This window comes from Lissotriton helveticus, chromosome 1_1, assembly GCF_964261635.1.
Source record: "Lissotriton helveticus chromosome 1_1, aLisHel1.1, whole genome shotgun sequence".
NCBI classification, from domain to species: Eukaryota; Metazoa; Chordata; class Amphibia; order Caudata; family Salamandridae; genus Lissotriton; species Lissotriton helveticus.
In genome coordinates, this window is record NC_136057.1 from 372,914,595 (window position 1) to 372,934,104 (window position 19,510).

Consider the following 19,510-nt stretch of genomic DNA (forward strand, 5'->3'; position numbering starts at 1 on the left):
TTTTAGTGCTTGCCAATGTAGAGTTTCTCCTTCCAGTCTTGCATGGTCTTCAGGTTCACCTAAGCACAGTCACTGTAGGCCTTAAGAGTCGTGACTCAACCCCATGAGTCACAGGTAAGCCTGATGAGGACCTGTTACAGACATTTGCTTGCGACAGTCCTTTCAAGATTTAAAACCTGTTGCCTTGGGAGGTGACATTTCCCTTGCACACTGTACATTTTTGGTAAAAGAAGTCTTAAAGAGATCCATGTCTGGTGGCAGGGAAAGAAAGGAACTGACATCAGCAAACAGGAGTGACAGCTACATAGATTATGCAGTCATTTTTTAAACAGAACAGTGTCTGTGAAGAGCCACACCTACAGCGGTATAGCTGCAAAGGTTTCTGATTCCAGTTTGACACTGGGGAATATTCAAAGGGTGAGGAATCTGCAGTTAGAAGTCTATGAGAATTACTTCATGGCAGAAAATACAATTTCACACACTGCACTGACAGAAGAGGCCACACATACACACACACGGAACAGTTCAATACTGGGACAGGGAATTACTGCCATGGAGACCGAAGAAACATTTCTGACACAATATGACTGAGTGACACGTATACTGTAAAGTAAGCACAAGAGTTTCTTAACAAATTCTTTAAGGTTTGCTGTATGTTAAAAGACCTGTTCCTTCTATGACGCCACCTGCATGCCTATTAGGGTAAATTATAATCCGCATCCCCAATCTCTGGACACGTAACAGGATCAAACATACTTGCCAATGCAAATGGTGAATGCTGCACTGTACAAACTGTGTTATATCTGAAAATACACAGATCAAAAAGCTCGTTCTGCAGCTCATATTTGCAAATCAGGTGGTTGTTTGTTTTGGAAGCACAAGTAACAGGAGGCAGAGCTATAGACCCTGGACACAGTGAAACAGTTAGATGTGGTGGAAAGGACTGGAGAGTGCAACACAAAGTCAAATAAATGTCAGCCAAAAGACCCAAGTACAAGTAACTATAAAACAGGGCAAGGAAATGACAAATCTGAATTAATGATGGAAACAGTTTAACATCCACAGTTTCTAAGCTCTGGAACAAAACACCCCAATAATAGAATGAGAACACCAACAAACATACACTACATAGATTTCAACAAGCACACATACTGACCGCTGGAATGTTCTTCGCGCGCAGGGTGAGCCGCCAAGATTACAAAATGACGGACTACACTACCACAGTAAACACTTGTTAGGTAGATGGCAGTAAGACCGTAACCTCTCACTCATTTAACTCCAGTCAACGCGTGCATGTGTTGGGTTGAAAGGATATAAAAATCCACCCACCAGCCTAAGAAGTACCACTGAAGGGAATGCCACACCACACAAAGCATTCTACTCGCACATACAAGTACCAATGATGCTTGTTTGAAACTCCCACCACCACCAAAGATCTTATTAAGGGGAACCCAATATTCCAGACATCCATTTGCCTGAATTGCCAACAATTTGACATCCATTGTGACATACAAGAAAACATAACATTCTAATCATGGTGCCCTGAGAGTTGCTGCCTTTCTGTTTTGATTTCAGTGGATTAATGCATGCGAGGGGATCTGTCTGTGATGACTAACCAACACTATCTCTGTGGGTCCTAACCGTAGTTGCCCTCTGGATCTATGTAATTTTTAAGTGTGTGAGAGCGATTCACTGAGAGCCATTTAAGGCAGCTCTTGTTCGGCGCAAAGTCCATCTCATAGCGAACCTCAGAATGGCTGAAGAGAAGACCATAACATTTCGGCTTCACTTTGTTAAAGCAACTACTGTGTGCTCCTTCTTTACAACCTTTCAACCAAAAAAAGAGTCCAGAAAGAAAGCATGATTAAATAGTGTGCAAAGAAAGCGAGATTAAGTACAGGAAATTAATGGAATATTTAGCATAAAAGCACAGAAAAAGCTCAACAAAATCTTGTTTGATTTATTAGAATGATCTCATTTCATATTCTACAAAGAAGTTAACAAAATGCAGAAAAAGCATTATGATACAGGAAGCTTGACGCCAAGATTTAGTGCAAAAAAAGTTGATGGCTCTAGAGAACCTTCAGGTACCAAACTATAATTCATGTAATTGTTTTATTAATTTCTTTTTTTTCAGTATACAGTGTTAAATAACGTAAAGAAAACATTTTGTAAATTAGAAACCGATTTTTCCTTGAGAAGGGAGGAAGAATATACATGTGTAATAACACAAAATATTTAACAGTTCAGTAGCATCTAACTTTCGGTGCTAGTTTTGTGTACTTTTTCCACAGGAGAGAATTAACTTGAAAATTAAACATTTGTGCACAATTTTTTTTTCTTTAAAGGAAACCGATCTCAAATTTATTAACAAAAAACAGAAAATAAATAACCTTCAGCTGCATTCCGTTCCTTTGCAACAAAAACTGCTCTCTGTTTTACTGTGCTAGGTTGTCATGTTTTTACATAAAAGAGCGTTATTATTGTTTCAATATTAAAGAAATATATTTTGAGAAATCATAGTAAATAGCGTTTCATTGTAGCAGAGCATGTATAAGGCTGTGAAATTCAGTGCCATGGGTGCGTTGCATCTGTCTTCTAAAGCTAATTTTTAATTAACCAAAATGATGAGTCATCACAATGTACCCCTTACATTGTGTTTTATTTCACTTTACAGAAAGGAAATACCATATGTCTACAGTACCTCTGCCAGTCCCACAGAATAAATAACCTAAAACACTAAAAAAAAATCTTGGCACGTGCAGCAGCTCAAAGATATGATTTTCCCGAATGTTCTCAAATGCAGCCAAAATACCAAGAACATCCAACGAAGGTGGAGTCAACTATTATCTCATTGGCATTACTCTCTTGAATGCTACACTGTACTACAAATAAAGTCCACAAATCTCGGCACAAATGCCCCAGCAAGAACCCGGGACTGCTGTTAGCATTGACTACGTCACAGCATACTACATAGTCTGAAGCGCACGCAAAATGCTCTTAAAAAAACCCAAAAGGATTACCAGGAACTGCACACCTTCCAACTGCCCTGACCACAGAGGTCCCACACTATTGCCCTCAACACCTCCAGCCACAAACTATCATGGCATGACCACCCGGGAATAATTTAAATACACGTTCCTTTACTATGTTTTACTTGGACTGTTTTTAGCTTGCAGCTGGACAATGTGTAATGTCCAAAACATGAGTCTCAGTAGGGAGCCAAATAATGATTTCCGTCTCAGAAATTAAATATACGTCACCCTACTGCACTAAACCTTGCTCACATCACCATATTCCCAACTGTCCACCTCTATTCTATGGACTGTGGCTAATCCTATGTCTCTCCCGGGACACCTGGATCACACTGTACCATGGTATCTTGGACTCCATATTCACCTTGGCACCCCATTACACTGACATAGAAGTGCCAGAGACTGTTCAAAGCTTCAGAGTAATACTGCTTGCAAAAAGGTTATATTTACAGAAAATATGTATTTCCAACCTGGTAGAAAATGCTGAAGCAAAACAATGGAGGTGGCACATTTTAGGTAAGGGTACTGGTTTGAAATCCAGAAAAGTATAACAGACCTACAAACCAGGCCCTGCAATGTGTAAAATAGATACATATATAAATATATATGTGTGTGTATACATTTATTTAAATATAAACGTACACATATAGTAAAACATATATAAATATATATATATATATATGTATACACATTAAAAACTTAAAGGAAAACGGAAAGTAAAGGGATCCCAGCAGACTTCCAGAGAAATGATCTTTCCCCCAAAAGTATTCCCCATCACCTCGGTGCAACTTCACAGCTTGAAATAAAAGCCCTAATGATATATCCCTATATGTTAAGGCTTACCCACTTCCCCCGCCCCTTGGCTTTACAGTCTCCAATCCCACCCTCAGATTAAGGCTCCAGGCAGGATTACGTTTGCTAGTTCGATTTGCAGGACATGAGTGCATCCCTAAAGACCTTGTTTTCCCTTCTCCAATGCTTCACTTGGTCACCCCAGCGTCCAGCCAAAAAGGTCAATCCGAATGCTCTGGGTTGCACATGCATTCACACGACCATTCATTCACTGTGAAACATTTCCACCACCAACACTCAACCTCCTCATCTCGTACTGACTCTAGTTACAACCAGTGATCTCATCCAAGGCATACCAAAGGTAAGGCTTTTTCTTGATTTTAAGAGCATGATTCCTGCCTTATGAAGCAAAATAGGACAGCTGCAATACAGAGCTAAAAAGACCAGTTTTCTCCTCAGAATACACGGTTCTGCGCCCTGCTTAGATTTTTCGATAGACCACTGACTGAACAGACATACGAACTCATAATGACCCAGTCACTGGGTGGATAGAAAACAAGCTTTCCTGAAACTTTCCGGCCACCCAGTCCACGATCTGCTGGGAAGGTAATGCTAACCGCGGAAGCAATACATTCCAAGGCACTAAAAAATAATCCAGCAAGCGAACTGGGAGAGCAGACAAGTATTCAAGTACATGACTTTATACATTTTACATTCACATTTATCGAATACAATGAAAACACACAGGAAAAAGTAATTAAAGTGTCTCCAATAAGTAGAAGGATATAGCTAGCTTTTTTTAAAAACATTTTGTAACCCTCTATAATCCACTTTCTTATAATTGTAACTACTGTTGTCCAACAACATTTATATGTTACAGTGTTTCCACATCAAAACTGATGGCAATAACATGTCCGCAGGGAACTTTACATATGTTTACATTTTTTAAACAATTTAAATTGCTCTAATGCTGAAGTCAAAGCTGTTAATTGTTTTTCTTAAAGCATTAGTGACCTGTCTCGTAGGGAGACTGATGGATGATACCTCCCTCGACCGATTCTCCACCTCGTGTTGCACTCTATGAATAATTTAAAGAAAAAGAACCCCAGAAAAAAATTACTATTCGATGGTATTAGTTTATAAGGTTCTAATCAATTATAGAACTGCAATGCTAAAATATGGCAATTTCATGCTCTAAGCAAATCTGCCACCATTCTCTATGAAGAAGAATGATCAAATGTATGCCCGAGGTTTGCTGCGTAATTTAGACAGGAGTCGGAGTTTTCAAACACACCTGCACTCGCACACAGAATAATTTATTCTGGCTTCTCTTATGCTCATTTAAGAGAAACAGGATGGCTACTTGATCCCAGGAGTGGCTGTGCCAGACAACGGTTGATAGTAATTCACCTCAAACAGATGTCATTGGGTTATCTGGGACCACTCCTCTGATATAAATCACCTGTCCAACACAAGCACTCACTGGAAACTAAGTGTTCCGCATGTTGGAGCCAGGGGGATTACTAATGGATTTCTGCATATTGCTGATGCCGAAGTTCTGTAAGGAGGCAGCAACCACTGGTGTAAACTGGCCAAGGGGCTGTGGTTGAGGGCCAGTGTTTCCACTCCATGCTGTAGGGAAGCCGTACTGCTGGGGAGGACAAACGCTCTTTGTATAAAGACCTAAAGAGATAGTTGATGATGCAGGGATAGCCGCTGGACCCCCCAACGATTGTGGGATTGTAACGCACAGCTGACCAGGAGCAGAAAACTTCCTTGCCATTCCAGGACCCTGAAGAAAAAAAGATTAAGACCCCCCAAAGTAAGGTATTTGTTAATAAAAGTTTAAAATTCACAGTACAATGTAAACAACTTATTGTCATAGCAATGACAGATCTCAGTCTCTCAGTGCTTTCTTACGTAAGGGAGAATGTTGGTGCAAGTTATTGTTTCTCATTTAAAATCACCCAACACCAATGTTGTTGGTGCTACAGGAGCCCAACTAAATATGATCACATTAAGAAATTATACATTAGGGGGAACTATACATTTGGCATAATTCGAACAAGTTACTTCTGGGCTACTTATGATGTACAAATGCCAGAGTCAAACTCTGCTGGTTCAGAATTGTGCCACCTCCTTACAGCAAAGCTGAAGCCCTCAGAACATATCACTCATACCTACAATACTTCAACTAATTCCAAACCTAAATTTGGAAAAACTTTAAAGTTATATTTAATACATAACGATCAACATCTTCAAGCAGGTAGCAGACTAAACATATTAAACACTTATGGCAGAAGGTATGCAACATTTGTTCCAGCGTATGTCATGGCAGATACTGCTAAAACATGGCTTTCTGCAAAGGGTGGTGGCCACCATCTGCAACAGAGGCTTCAAGTGGCTGACTTCTTATTACAACTATGTATATTTCCTTCGTATAATTAGGACCCATCTCTTCTAATCCTCCATCAGACCCTCCCTAGCTTTCTTGCCCTCCTGTTCAAAATATTTTAATTAACGTTCTAGCGTTAACTTAATTTGCTGTGACTAAATACATTAGCACATTAATCAAAAAGACAAGAAGTGTCATATAGGACTCGTCTAGCTTCAATTCTCAAAGGAGATGTAATGTCTGCATGGCAAATAAAATGACACCTAACCAGACTTAAGGTACATTTTAGCCATTGTCAGAAAGCGTTCTCTCTTACTACATCCCCACTCTTACTCCCATATGCGCTGGCAAATACCTAGAACAAAACCTTCCTCACTCAAGACGTCTTTCCAACTCACTCAAAACAGGACAGATGTTCCTGCTGCTACTGTAAGGCAGTGATTATCCGGATGACGTCAACTTGGTACTCATCACCCACCTACCAAAGGAGCTGCCGTTCAATGAAACAGTTCAAATAAACTATCTATTATACAATTAACAATCCAGTTTCGGAACATACTGCAGCATCAAAACATGCACTCCAATCATCATAGAAAAGGGCATGACTTTTCTCCTTATCCCTCCTTAGCACTCTTCTCTGCCTTTATCAGCACTGACCATCAACAACCTTCCAAAATCTATTGGTTTCAGACACCTAACGCCACTGTTTTTTAGGTCTCGCCTGAGCCAACGCATGCGCTGCTCTGGCGAGACTTTTAGTAAGTGGGCTTCAGAAAATGCGACCACACGCTTGTGGCTGAGCTTGCGGTTACGCGCACACGCTTATGAGCAGAGGCGCCGTCTGGCTTTCCTCTCTGGTCAGCGGCGATTGTCTTGGCCCGCAGCCGCGCTTGTTTAACTTTAGGCGCGCGCGCACCACTCGTGTGCTTGCCGCCATCACCACCTTGACCCCTTGGCTTATCCGATTCTGGACCCTGGGCTCCAGAATTCTTCATACTGTTGCAGAGGCTGCCACAACCACCGCTGACCCTTCTTAGAGACATCAAAGCAGGACACCTTAAACCGCCGCTCATTAGCTCGCCATGGGAGTGCCTGCGTAAGGGTGACGTTAGTAGTGGGGAGGGGCAGAGTGTGTTCTATTGGAGTCGTAGTACGAGGTCGCTTTAGAGCTCTTGTGTGAGTACAGCATCGGAGCCAAGAAATCTGTTCATGGATGTTGTTTTATTTTTGATATTCCTACCTCTTTACCCCGGGGTTAGTTTATAAATAAAGTGCGTGCCCCCACTTCCACTGTCTGCACTTAGTGAGACACCCAGTAAGCCATTATGGACAGGATCCTTCCCTCAGGATGTGTTATCACGTGCACCACCCGGCAGAACCCCCTCTGGCAATTCACTATCAGCGTGAGTCACCCCACCGATAAACAGCTCACACCTTCTCCTCTAGGTGAGTTATTACCCTTCCGAACATGCTGAGCATGTCCCTACATGTTCCAGGAAGTTCTCGTGTGTACCTTAGGGGAGGAGGCACAATCCCTGCCTGACTAAGGTAGAGGGGATGGATTTTGTGATCCGCCCGCACATGCGCAGGATAAAATAGGGGCTAGTGCCTCGTCTCTTCTTGCTCTTACATATTTATTTTGACCTTTCGTTCCACTCCTCTTCTACGTTTCATTCTGTAAATGTAAATGTACAGGAATTTATATAGCGCAAATCACCAAGCGGTTTCTAAGCGCTTGCTTAGGGAACCCGTCCTGGTATTCCCCTGTGAGATAACCCCGGCAGGGTATCCGCAAGGTGAAAGCCAGGCATCCCGCCGCGAGGGGCCGTTGTGGAGATTAAGCAAGCTATTGCCCAGAGTCGCAGAGTGTGAACCCGTGAATCGAGTAGGCACCGGAGCGAGAATTGTCGAGTCCATGGACATTTTAGGACTCAAGACCCCGCGGAGCCGGGAATTGAACCCTGGTCCTGGGCTGACCTCTGCTTCCAGGTCTGCCTCCTCTAACCAGTGAGCCACACTTCTCCACTTCTCTCTAGCCTGTTCTTTTTGTAGTGCACTTTTCCCTACTATATGCTCTCTTTATCGCTTCCCCTAACTCCTGTCATTTTTGTTTTAGATTTTAATCTAGCTTCTAAAATTTGTCTCTTTATATATTTTCACATTTTCTTGTTCTTGCCACCTTTCCTCGACTTTAAGCTCCAATTTTTGTTTTGTAATTACGTTCATGCTCCTTTTTCTTTCCTCTTTTCTACTCATTTTATTTCTTTTGTTTTTTATTATTCTCGTACTTCTTAGCAGTACAACTCAAACATTCTCTAAACATATGACGCAGACTGAATTCAAGACACATAGTTTAGACCAGTGTGCCGTTCCATCCCGCCTAACATTATCTGCCTTCAACTGACATCCGCCCCAACAACCTCATTGCCATTTTTATCACTAAAGTCCCAGCGATTCCATGTGGGTAAAGATAGGGAAGTCCTGAGTGGACCCCAAATATCACTTGGGCAGGACGCGACGGGTCTCATTTCAGTATAAATGTCGACTTGTTCATTAGAATATGTGAAAGCATCCAGCCAATCTCTGTATTTGGAGGACCTGCCTCTGCCCCAACAGTACATCAACGTCTTCGCACATAGCACTCCTAAGGCTGCTTAACTCCTGTGTACAGCAGGTATCTCCCATCCTAGTTTAGTTACCTTATTGCCCAAAGGAACATCATTATCAATCGTCACAGCGCGGTGAGGACTTCCTCCAAATTGGAGTATTCACTGGGGCAGGACCATGCGAGGTGCAAAAAGTTCACCCCCTTCTACCTACATCTAGCACATCGGGTATCTTCACGCAAACCAAACAAACAAGATTTGGCATAGCCAATTAGTCTCCCTTTGGGACCTTTAAAGTGTTTAGCCATGCAACAGTTGATGTTGTTGCACCAAGGATATTGTGCTGCATAACTAAATACTTATAAGGTCCCAAAAGCGAGACCTATTGGCTATGCCAATGCTGGTCATCCTAGCTTTCAAATCAACATCAGCTCTGCCAGACAGGATACCTTCAGATCCCAGCAGCTACCAGGTCCCACAAGAATCCACCCTCTTCCCTGTGATATAAAATCTAAACAAAGAACTACTCTAGGTCCTTATGAACAACAATGGATTAAGGAATCACCAACACATAAATGGTAACTACATTTACTAGAAAGGTTGCACAAAGAAGATCCTCTAGGCATGGATGTCACACAAATTTCTCAAGATGAGCCTGACCAAGATTAAAAAGCACCAGGTGAGTCCAAATCCAAGACCAGCCATTCAAATTAAAATTTGACACAATTAAACCACAACTTGTACTGAAAGGTAAATTGTACAGCTTTACCACTGAATCGCCTTCAAAAGTCAACAAGAAAGCAAATTGATACCAACTATCACTCATATGCACATTGAGCCATGCCTTCCTAAAGCAGACACATACAAAGCAGTGATGAAAAGTTCCCTGTACTACTGGGATCACTATCCCCACCTAAATCCAATACACAAACGATTCTGTCACTCACTTCTATTCCTGCTTAAGTAGACAGTATCAAATCATCTCCCTATCACTCAATGTACAGCGCTCCGCTGCTCTCTAGCTAGACTCATGTGCTGAACATATCAACACACACGCAGTGCAGTTCATAAAAGGGTCTCGCAGTTATCACTTCATAATTCATTTGTTCTACATACATTTCCTATAATGCTTAGACAACAGTTACACTGGTAATCAAGTACACATCAATTATCATCAATTATGTTGCTATAATTAACTTTACCTCATAATTAGGTTGACTCTTGATGCTCTTCTTGCCAGACAGGTTCATTGCATCACGAGCCCAGTTGTCCACAAGCTTGTGTAGGTCATCAGTGAAAGTACCCTTACGGCTAGATGTCGTTGTAGGGGCCTGGGTGGCTTGGCAGTTCACGCCACCTCCAACTGTGTTGGTGCTGTTGGTCCCTAAAAGTATTACACGAAAAAATGACAACTAAAAATGTGTTTGAATTACAGAAGGTTTTAAAGCCATAGGTAAAATATTTTTTAAAAGGCCATCCGTTTACAAATTAAAACTAAACTATTTACAGAAAAAAGACATGCAAGGTATGTGATTGAAACAAAAATATGCAACTCTTCTCTAAAGTCTACACTTTGATTCAGAATTAGTTAGTACAGACTATTAATTAGAAACCAGTGGTGTGTTCATTCATAGAAAATACAAACTTTAAGCAATCAGACTGCCAAACACTCAGATTTGGAAGTAGAATTCAAAACTGCACTTAGGGTAATGTGGCAATTTTGAAAATAGCCGTAAACTAGTTGTTTTTCTGATAGCCAGGAAAGCGGCATTTACTCTCTGAGCACGCTCTAAAATGCAGTCTGGTAAAATCATGTGTTCACGCTTGTAGGGGTAAATAATTCAAGCATTAACAATTGTTCATTTTAAACAAAGCTAAGGTGTTGGTCAGAATTGATCTCACACCCTTCCCACCTGGAGGGTGAACTGCGGTAACCATTGTCTGTTCCACTACTGCATGCATTTTATTCCAGTCACTTTCGATACAGAAATTGTAAGTTCTACTTTTTTGAAAGCTTATCTTTTCACTTGTAATCCTATTTTTCTGGGACCTACTGAAACTGCAATTAATTTGAGTACTAAAAAATTAACTACAAGCCAGGGCGATACAAACTTGTACCAGTGGGTCTCACATCAGTGATATTCTGTCTAAATGAAAATGTAAAATTTCACTTCGACCGTATAAAATCCCAGCGCACAGTTTTCAAACTGAAAGAAGTTTGGCAGAGAAATCATGCTACATTTCTGCCTTTGTATACAGCGTGTCGGTTAAATTGAATTCAGAAAGGTACATTTTACTGAAAACACCACTGCAATTGCGCATTTTTCAAAGGAAAAAAAAGGATGCCTCTATCTAAACTCAAAAATAAAGGGAAATCGATCATGTTACTTTAAGTACTCTAAAAGCACCAATATGTCTTTATGGATATCATGGAGTAGGGTAAAGTGTTTCTAAAGAAGTAACTATGAGAGTTTTATAATTCCCACATTCTATCCATGATTCTTGAGGGAAAGAAAGTGATTATGGTTTCATGAATTTAGTGAGACTCCTAATGATGGATACGTAGGAGTACATTAAAGCTTTCTTCTCCACCCATGTCAGAGTCCAACCAGTAAGGCTGACCAAAGTGTAACAGGATCAATCCTAGTTTGAGGAACAGTCGTTTTTTTCCTACTTAGTGGGGTGGCGTACTCTGTAAGGGTTTGTTGGCTTTTTGGTAGCAAGATATAAAACATGGAAGCCTGCAATGGCAATATATAAGAAAGTATATAAATCAGTTTCTTCATTACAGTCAAGCTGTAATAAAGAAATGATGTAGGGCTCAACTGTAATACGTTATTTCCTATATTTTACATTTATAATGCTTATAAAGAGCACTGTAATTTAAAAAGGAATTCTGGTGCTATTGCGAAGGCAAATATGGTTTACCAGTTTGCTGTGGAGAACTTACTATGTGAAAAGTCAAGACTTTAAGGTTTTCGAAAAGGCAGTAGCTGTTGCAAAATCCACAAGGGAGGACGGAAAAAATTCCAAAGCTGGGCTGCTTTAACTGAAAAGGCCTTCCCCACCAAACCTTACACTACAGAACCTGGGAACAAATAAGCATCAGAAAATCGTAGCTTCCGAGGTGGAGAATAATGTGACACTTACTTTGCAGACAACGAATGGCCTGGCCACAAAGAGCACAATAGGCCAGGTAAGGAGAGCAGTTTAAGGCAGCACCACTGGGAGGTTGGGAGCCAGTGTAAGGTATTCAAATCAGCCGATGCAGAAGATAACCAAGGACAATGTAAGGCCTGTCTTGAGGCAACGTCCTAAATGCACGGAAGCCGTTTGAACAGCTCAGAGGAAGAACAAAGTAAGGAATTACAAAAATCCAGAAGCCTATAATTGTCCACTGAGTCACTAAAGGTCGGACTCGTAATGGCAGAAAAAAGAATTTTGCGCCTCAGAGGGATAAAATAAGTACAACAAGTGGTAGACAGATTGTTAACTTGAGCAGTCAACAGCAATTCCTCAAAAGGGCTTTGTAGGTGTGGATAAACATCTTGACTTGACATCTATTCTGAATGAGGAACTAGAGGAGCTTCCTGAGGTGGGGGTGATGTGGGTTTGCACCCATATATAACAACAGAGAGAGAGAGAGAGAGGGAGAGAGGCACTCTTGAACCCCCTTGTAATATATTGGAAACAACGAAAGAGTGACTATGTATACACTAGGAAAATTATCAAAAGGAAGAATAAGCAGGGGAAAACAAAAAAGTTTTTAAAAGAACCCTCACTCACCAACCTGGTTGGTGACATGCTTCATCATCGGGTTCCCACCAGAGAGACCGAATGCCTCCCTGGTGTGCTTCGACGCCTGAAATATAGCGGAGCAGGTTTTTTGTTGGGGTGGTGCAATTTAAAAAGTAACCAATTTTAACCTAATAAATAATTTATTCCAGGTAAACTGGTAACTACTAAAAACAAATGTGACGGATGTAGACTAGCTAGTTAGTATTGCTACGTGTTGGTGTAAGAGCTATAGGATCACCTTTATGTGCAGGAACTAGAATAATAGGAGAAGGGGGCATTATGGAAATTTCTTCTGTGACAGATTAATGTCTGGATGACCCCACAATAAGAAAACCTCAGAGAGAACTTTGTTATCTAGCACCTACTCCTACAGCTCTGGAAAATATCTATAGAGCTTGTTTTTCTTGGAATTCTGAAGGCCTCTAATATAGATTCAACGCTTTCTTGCTATAGTCTATGCCAATGTGTTTTGGGCCACTTTGGGAAGGATGCTGGATACTTTTTATCCATATTCGGTCAGATAGTATGTGGTGGTGGTCTCTTTTTGGATTAGAATCAAGCTGGATATGATCACATGAGCATACAAATTCCGGCCAGGATGGTTATGTGGTGCACTTGCTCCCTGGGAGACCATTTACTCTACGTGGTTAGGATGCATATTTTTTCTTTGCGCTTTTCTTCTTGACAAGGGTATAGTGAGGGTAGATGTCCCTGTTCCTTTTCCGTTTATCAACATATTTGCCCATTCTTCTCTTTAAGACTATGTTCACCTACTGAAAAAGCCAGTCTAGAAGCACAAGCTTTGGTGAAATATGGTAAGGAGAAGATGAAAATACGCGGTTTAATCTAATCTGAAAAATATTAGGTACTCAGGAGTTTCTATCTTCCATTCAGGATAGAAAAATCGTACCCACCAATGAACATGAGAGTGCTGGTAGAATACTCAATTGATTGTTTATAGGTAATGAGAGGGTCTATAGCAGTTTCTTGTTTCCTGTACCTCAGGATAGCTTTTATTGCTGAAACCTTCCTTGTTAGACCCGAAGCAGTTTCTCCACCCACATCTGCTGGATGCCTTGGTCCTCCGAGTTGAACATTAGGAAATTTTTGTATGCAGACATCTGGTAGCTTTTGAATCTCCTTTCCGCCTACAAGCCACAAGATGAAGGTCCAAAATCTTCTGTTACACCTGCCAGGATAATGACACAGCCACCGTTATTTAATGGTGACCTTTTCTGCGCTAATTATGTTTCTGATACAGTCATACTTTTTCGAAATTCGTAAAAGTCTTCTTTCTTTTGAATGGTAATCTATGAATTTGGTCCATAGAGTCCTAAAGATTACTTCTTTGGTGCTCCATGGTCTCAAAAGAGGATTGGAACTGTAGGCCCCTTGGATGGCAGCAGACATTTGATGTACTTTCATTCAAGAGTAGCCATCATTCTACTTACTCTCTCAGGATGAGAAATGGAGCAAATTGCTGCAGTTACAACCAATTAGCTATTAGATATATAGAGTGAAGCTTTAATTTAGGAATTTAGAACCCGATTCCACTGCTCTGCAGTTTTTCTGTAGGCACAGTTTCACTGGGCTTGGCTTAGGGAAGCCTAGCACAGGTGTATAATACAGGCACTTTTAAGTCACTCACTACAAAAACAATGCGCCTGGCCTGTTTCTTGTATTAAATCCCAGAAATTACAGATGTGAACACTACTGGAGCAGCGCCGATAATGTTGAGTGTTTGTGCATCCTGCTGGAAACCTATTGGAAGGAAAAGAGGACACATATTGAAAAAACTCTGGTTGGACGAGAGGGAGAACATACCAAGTTAGAACTCTTGAGATTATTTGAGAAGTCTATCTGCATTAGATGAGCAGAAACCTCCTCTCTGGGAAAAGGTGGGTGAAAAGGAGGAGGCTCAGTGTCCTGATTGGCACATAGGCATGGCAGCAGGATGTGCCACCTATGGATTAACTCTGGCTACGTCTTGGTGTATGAGCTATAGGATCACCTTTATGTGCAGAAACTAGAATAATAGGAGAAGGGGGCATTATGGAAGTTAATTTTTAAACTGGTTCCTCTAGATATATCTATATGAGTATCTGAAAGCATAGAGACCTTTTTTGTCGCATAAGGATATGCAACTATTAGAGGCAAGTAACTCGCTAATCTGTTGAATAATATTAACGAACACTTCACATAAGAATCATATTGTATTTACTTCATCTGTTTCAATCAATCTATCACTATCATTTCATATGTACAATTGTTGCTTTTCTGCAAATCTCAAAGGTTGCTATAAGTATAGGTGAGAAGCACAGAACAATACATTCTGGTGGAACTGTATGGGTTTAATACACAGGAAATAAAAGATTGGGATTCTCAAACCCATCGTCAATGACATTTCAACACCCTCATGGGCATTTAAGATGTCTTCATTAGGACTAAAAGTCAAAGGTGCGTGCGGGTAAGTCATCTACCACTGAAATTGGTGGTACTATCATGTCTTGCAGAGCCGAAAATGAAGGTAACACAATATGTATGATGTATACCACCAGTATGGGAAAAACATGTCTGCAAGAAAAAGCACGAGAAACTCAATCTTAAAAGTAGAGAATTGGCCCTGTGATGTGACAGACTTTTTTCTCATAACTGACTTGTCCAGGTTCCTTGGTAAACAGGTTGGCCCTATTACACCAGTGGAGTGAGAAAACTGTACCTCTTGGAAGTAATGCTGCATTTATGGTTTTTATTCAAAACGCACATTATTAATAGTGTGCAGAGTAATTATTCTACACCTGAATTTACATGTGTAAACTGATATGGAGCTAATGCAGATGAAAAACATTTGATAAAACTTGTTAACGTGTTTTTCTGGTCTATGTTAAATGGGCCCCAATTAGGTCTCAACATTATCTTGTCTAAAATGGATGTCACAGTATCAAGCTTTTATGTTTCTGCAGCACACAACAAAGAAAGATTTGGATTTGTTTTTTTCTGAATGACTGTTCCAGAAGGAAGGGTCTCTAGCCTACTGTATCACTTCCTCAAGGACCTTTCTCTTGCATGAAGTATTGCATTCATTTACAATGGTTGACTGCCGTTTATGTGATTAGTTTGTACTGACACCCATGGATTATATTTTTCCCAACCCTCTGAATAAATATTCATGTAGTGGACTAGTGTTAAGCTTTATAGATTTCTCCACAGCGTTCGATAGGGTAGATCGGGGGACGCTGTGGAGGAAATTGGTTACAATGGGGATCCCAGGGAACCTTTTAAGATTAATAATCGCACTCCATTCTTTAACATGGACAAAAGTTTTGTTGGGGGATCTCAAGGCCTATCAAGGAAAATATGTACACACAATGGGCTGAAGCAGTAGTGCCTTTTGGCCCCTTTACTCTTTTCTATCTACATCAATGATCACCGAATCGAGTAGGACGGAGAAAAGGGGACCCTCCCCAAATAGGTAATCTTAAACTAAGTTGTCTGTTGTATGCAGATGATGCAATAATAATGGACTTAACACCAATCGGGTTGCAAAGAAGATTGATAGAGCTGGTTAGGTACACAGAAGAGTACTTTTTAAAAATAAACATTTCAAAGAGCAAATTTATGATTTTTAGTTATCAAGGGTGTAAGGTTAGAAAAAATTTGAGTTGGTTTCTGGGAAAGGAAAAACTGGAAGTAGTGAAATTGTATCCATATTTAGGAAAAATATTTACAAACAGGTGTTCTGCTAGCAGGCATATGGATCATTGCAAATGGAAAGCAATTTCACAAGCCTTGGCAATTAATCGCCTGTATATGCAATGTGGGAAAAGACACTTTTCACACATCATTTCGGTTTACAAAATAAAGATCCCACCGACTTTGAATTATGTTAGCGAAACAGTAGATGAGTGTGAATGGGCCAAATTTGAGAAAGTGGAAGGGAAGATCTGGCACCAAATATGTAATTTGAATTATGCTGTGCCGATTGCGGCACTTAGGCTAGAATTTGGTCTTCTCTCGACATACGTGTTATCAATGGCTGCCTGTTTAAGGTGGTGTAATGCTTTGATAAATGGCCCCGATAATTTATTGAGGGTAGGATTGCACAGGGAAATATTTGTAAACATGATGGGGAAAAGCACTATTTTTAGAAATTATATAAAGGCATTAAGTATGTTCGGTCTAGATAAGGAAGGGGCAGCAGCTTTATGTAAATCCTTGTTAAAGCATATAATTAAGAAGAAAATATATGTGGTTTCTACTGAAAGAGATTTGACACTATGTTCACTGAATAGAAGGATGGACTGCATTGTTGGGAGCTCTATTGTTAAAACCCCCCAACCATATGTTCTATGGAACCTGGAACACGGAGTACGTAGGGTGATTTTGTTGTTAAGAATGAATTTATTACCCCCAAGAATTGTAACAGGTTCTTAGGAGGGTATTCCCAAAAATGAAAGATATTGTCACCTAAGTAACTGCGTTATACAAGATCTGAATCATGTTTTGATTGTGTGCCCTGCACTCCTTTCAATACTACGTAGATATTTAAGGACTCTTTTTTTAAAGTATAATATCTCAAACAGCAGAACAGGCCCGTAATTGTCTTCTGTCCCCTCCATCCGAACTGATGTGTTTTAAACATTTTCGGTTTTTCAAAGAGTTTTTAAACGTTTATTAAGAATGTAATACTTTAAAGTGACTTGAGAGATTGTAATACTTCGATGTTAAATCATCTATACTGCTGCTAGGGGAGGGGGGGAAATATTCGCCCTAAAAAATTGCACAGAGCACTTGCACTTTTTGTATGACATGTAAGTTGTCTTTTTTTTTTTTAAATACCTTTAGGTTAGATCATCTACATTGCTGCTAGGGGAGGTTGGGAAATACTCCTCCGAAAATTGCACAGAGCACTTGCACTTTTGTAGGATATGGTAGTGTCTTTTTCTTTTCCCTAAATCCGAATTATAACTGCTATTAATTCGTCTGTGTACCTCTTTTTAATCAGGTTTTTCTGACAGCCCATAGTGTGTTTTAACTGAAAGAAGTCTGTTTGGGTAGTAAGCTATTCTGTATTGAAATGATGTTGTCCATCGTAGAGCTTAGTCTACTGAAGGAAAAAAGTGTTCTCTTAATTGTTTGTATTTTAGCATAAAATTGAACTTGTCATTTTATTTTGCATTCTTGTATGTACGGAAAGATGTTTTACTCATGTATTTTATGTGGAATTCTTTGGAGTTCTAAATCATAATAAATATTAATTGAATTGACTAGTGTTAAGCAGCTAGGGTTATGAAACACTTAAGATCTGTAATTTGATTTGTTGAGAAAGAATTATTCAGACCACGGTTACTTTGTAGTGCTAATCCTCCCCTATGGAGAAAATGGCTATATAAACCCTAGAATTTGAGGGTGAGCCAGATAGCTTTCTCATTTCACGAAGGATGCTGCCCGGTTTCTTGCGAACTTTACTCACATTTGAGAATTAGCCTTTGATTTATTTTGCGAATTATTCAGCATTGTTCTATTATTGAGAGCATCCACTGCAATGATTTTATGCATTTAAATTTGATTTGCTGAAGCAGCACTTTAGCACTTCGGTATAGTACGCGTTTGAATTTTGTAACAGACCTTCTTAGTTTTACTAAATTCTGCTCCAGAACTAATTTTTGAGTCAGTCCTTTCATATTTGAAATGCTATTTTTGTGCCTTGTCTCTGGCACACATTGATTTATGAAAGTTTAACACAGTCTCCGACCCACCCAACTCTGTGGCGCTCCATTGAGTTGTAACTCCAAGGGTACAGTGCACCCATAGAAGAATCTGGAACTCTAGAAGATAAGAGTCCAGATCCTCTTTCACGACTTGCACCTCAGGCTGTGTGACCTTGATGTTGAAAAGACATCCTATGGAACAGTGCATACATTGACCCACGGTATCCTGATATTCAAGGACCGGAAATTATGTTGTGCTGAGCAGGTCAACAGAAAACAGTGCATCTGCGAAATCCTTCAGTAAGTGGGACTGGTTGGTTGTGCTATCTTCTTTGATGCCGGAGGAGAAAACTGGCCTCTGTCCTGTTTTTGACGAAATGGAAGTTGTAGACGTGACCCCTCCCCCTGCGCTTGCCAACTTTCCTTCTCCATCCCTCAGCTATCGGTCAATACATATCATGAAATTTAAGGAACCATCAACTCTGGCAGAAGAAAACACCTCTACAGAAAAGCATAACAATTGCTCCTACCCACACAAAATGAAACGAGTTATTGGCATCTGTTGGGGTACTGCGCAGAAAGGTTGTAGATGTGCAATCAACGTCTGAAAAGTCTTCATTATCTGTTTCAGTGTATTCAGAAAGGCAGCAGGCACCTGTTATCTAGAGGGATCCTGCCGGTGCTGCCTGGCTTTGTAGGGTAGGTGACAGTTTCCATTTTGCTATATTTCTGTTAGAGTTCATAAGCTACTCTGGAGCTACCATGTGGGGACTGAACATACTCTTCTTCAGTAGGTCTATGGTCCAGAGTATTGTGCATCCAGTTGCGTTACAGTGCCAGAAGAGTATAACTGCTCCTGATCACTAATGTCTACAGTCAGTTATGAATCTAGAATATGTATTGCAAAGTGTTGCTGACGCTTTCAAAAGCGAATCCTGAGTTTTATGTAAAAGACATTGGAATTTCTAGCAAAGGTGGTGTAGTGACCTGTGCTGTATATACAGACTTTCATCAGCAAGTCATCGAATGGGTCATCTTCATTATTGAAAGGGTTTCCATCAGAAACGGAACAGGTGGTAACTTTTGACAAGGCCTCTGAAAAGCTGCTATTTAATGCCATTTTGGAATTAGAGTGCTCCGAAGCTTTTTTTCAACACCTTATCAAAGGAACCA

General features: G+C 40.4%; 1 protein-coding gene across 6 annotated transcripts in view; it reads right to left on the bottom strand.

Moving 5' to 3' along the window:
- Positions 1 to 2,101: 2,101 nt before the first annotated feature.
- The window catches only part of WNK1 (WNK lysine deficient protein kinase 1), a 1,347,111-nt gene continuing 1,329,702 nt past the window's right edge, over positions 2,102 to 19,510 (bottom strand). For all 6 annotated transcript variants that reach the window (XM_078673696.1, XM_078673699.1, XM_078673700.1 and 3 more), the window contains 2 exons: positions 10,031 to 10,212; positions 2,102 to 5,619 (listed from right to left, as the gene is read on the bottom strand). In XM_078673696.1, coding sequence (XP_078529822.1) covers positions 5,317 to 5,619; positions 10,031 to 10,212 — 485 coding nt within the window. In that variant the 3' untranslated portion in view covers positions 2,102 to 5,316. The remainder of the gene's footprint in view (positions 5,620 to 10,030; positions 10,213 to 19,510) is intronic.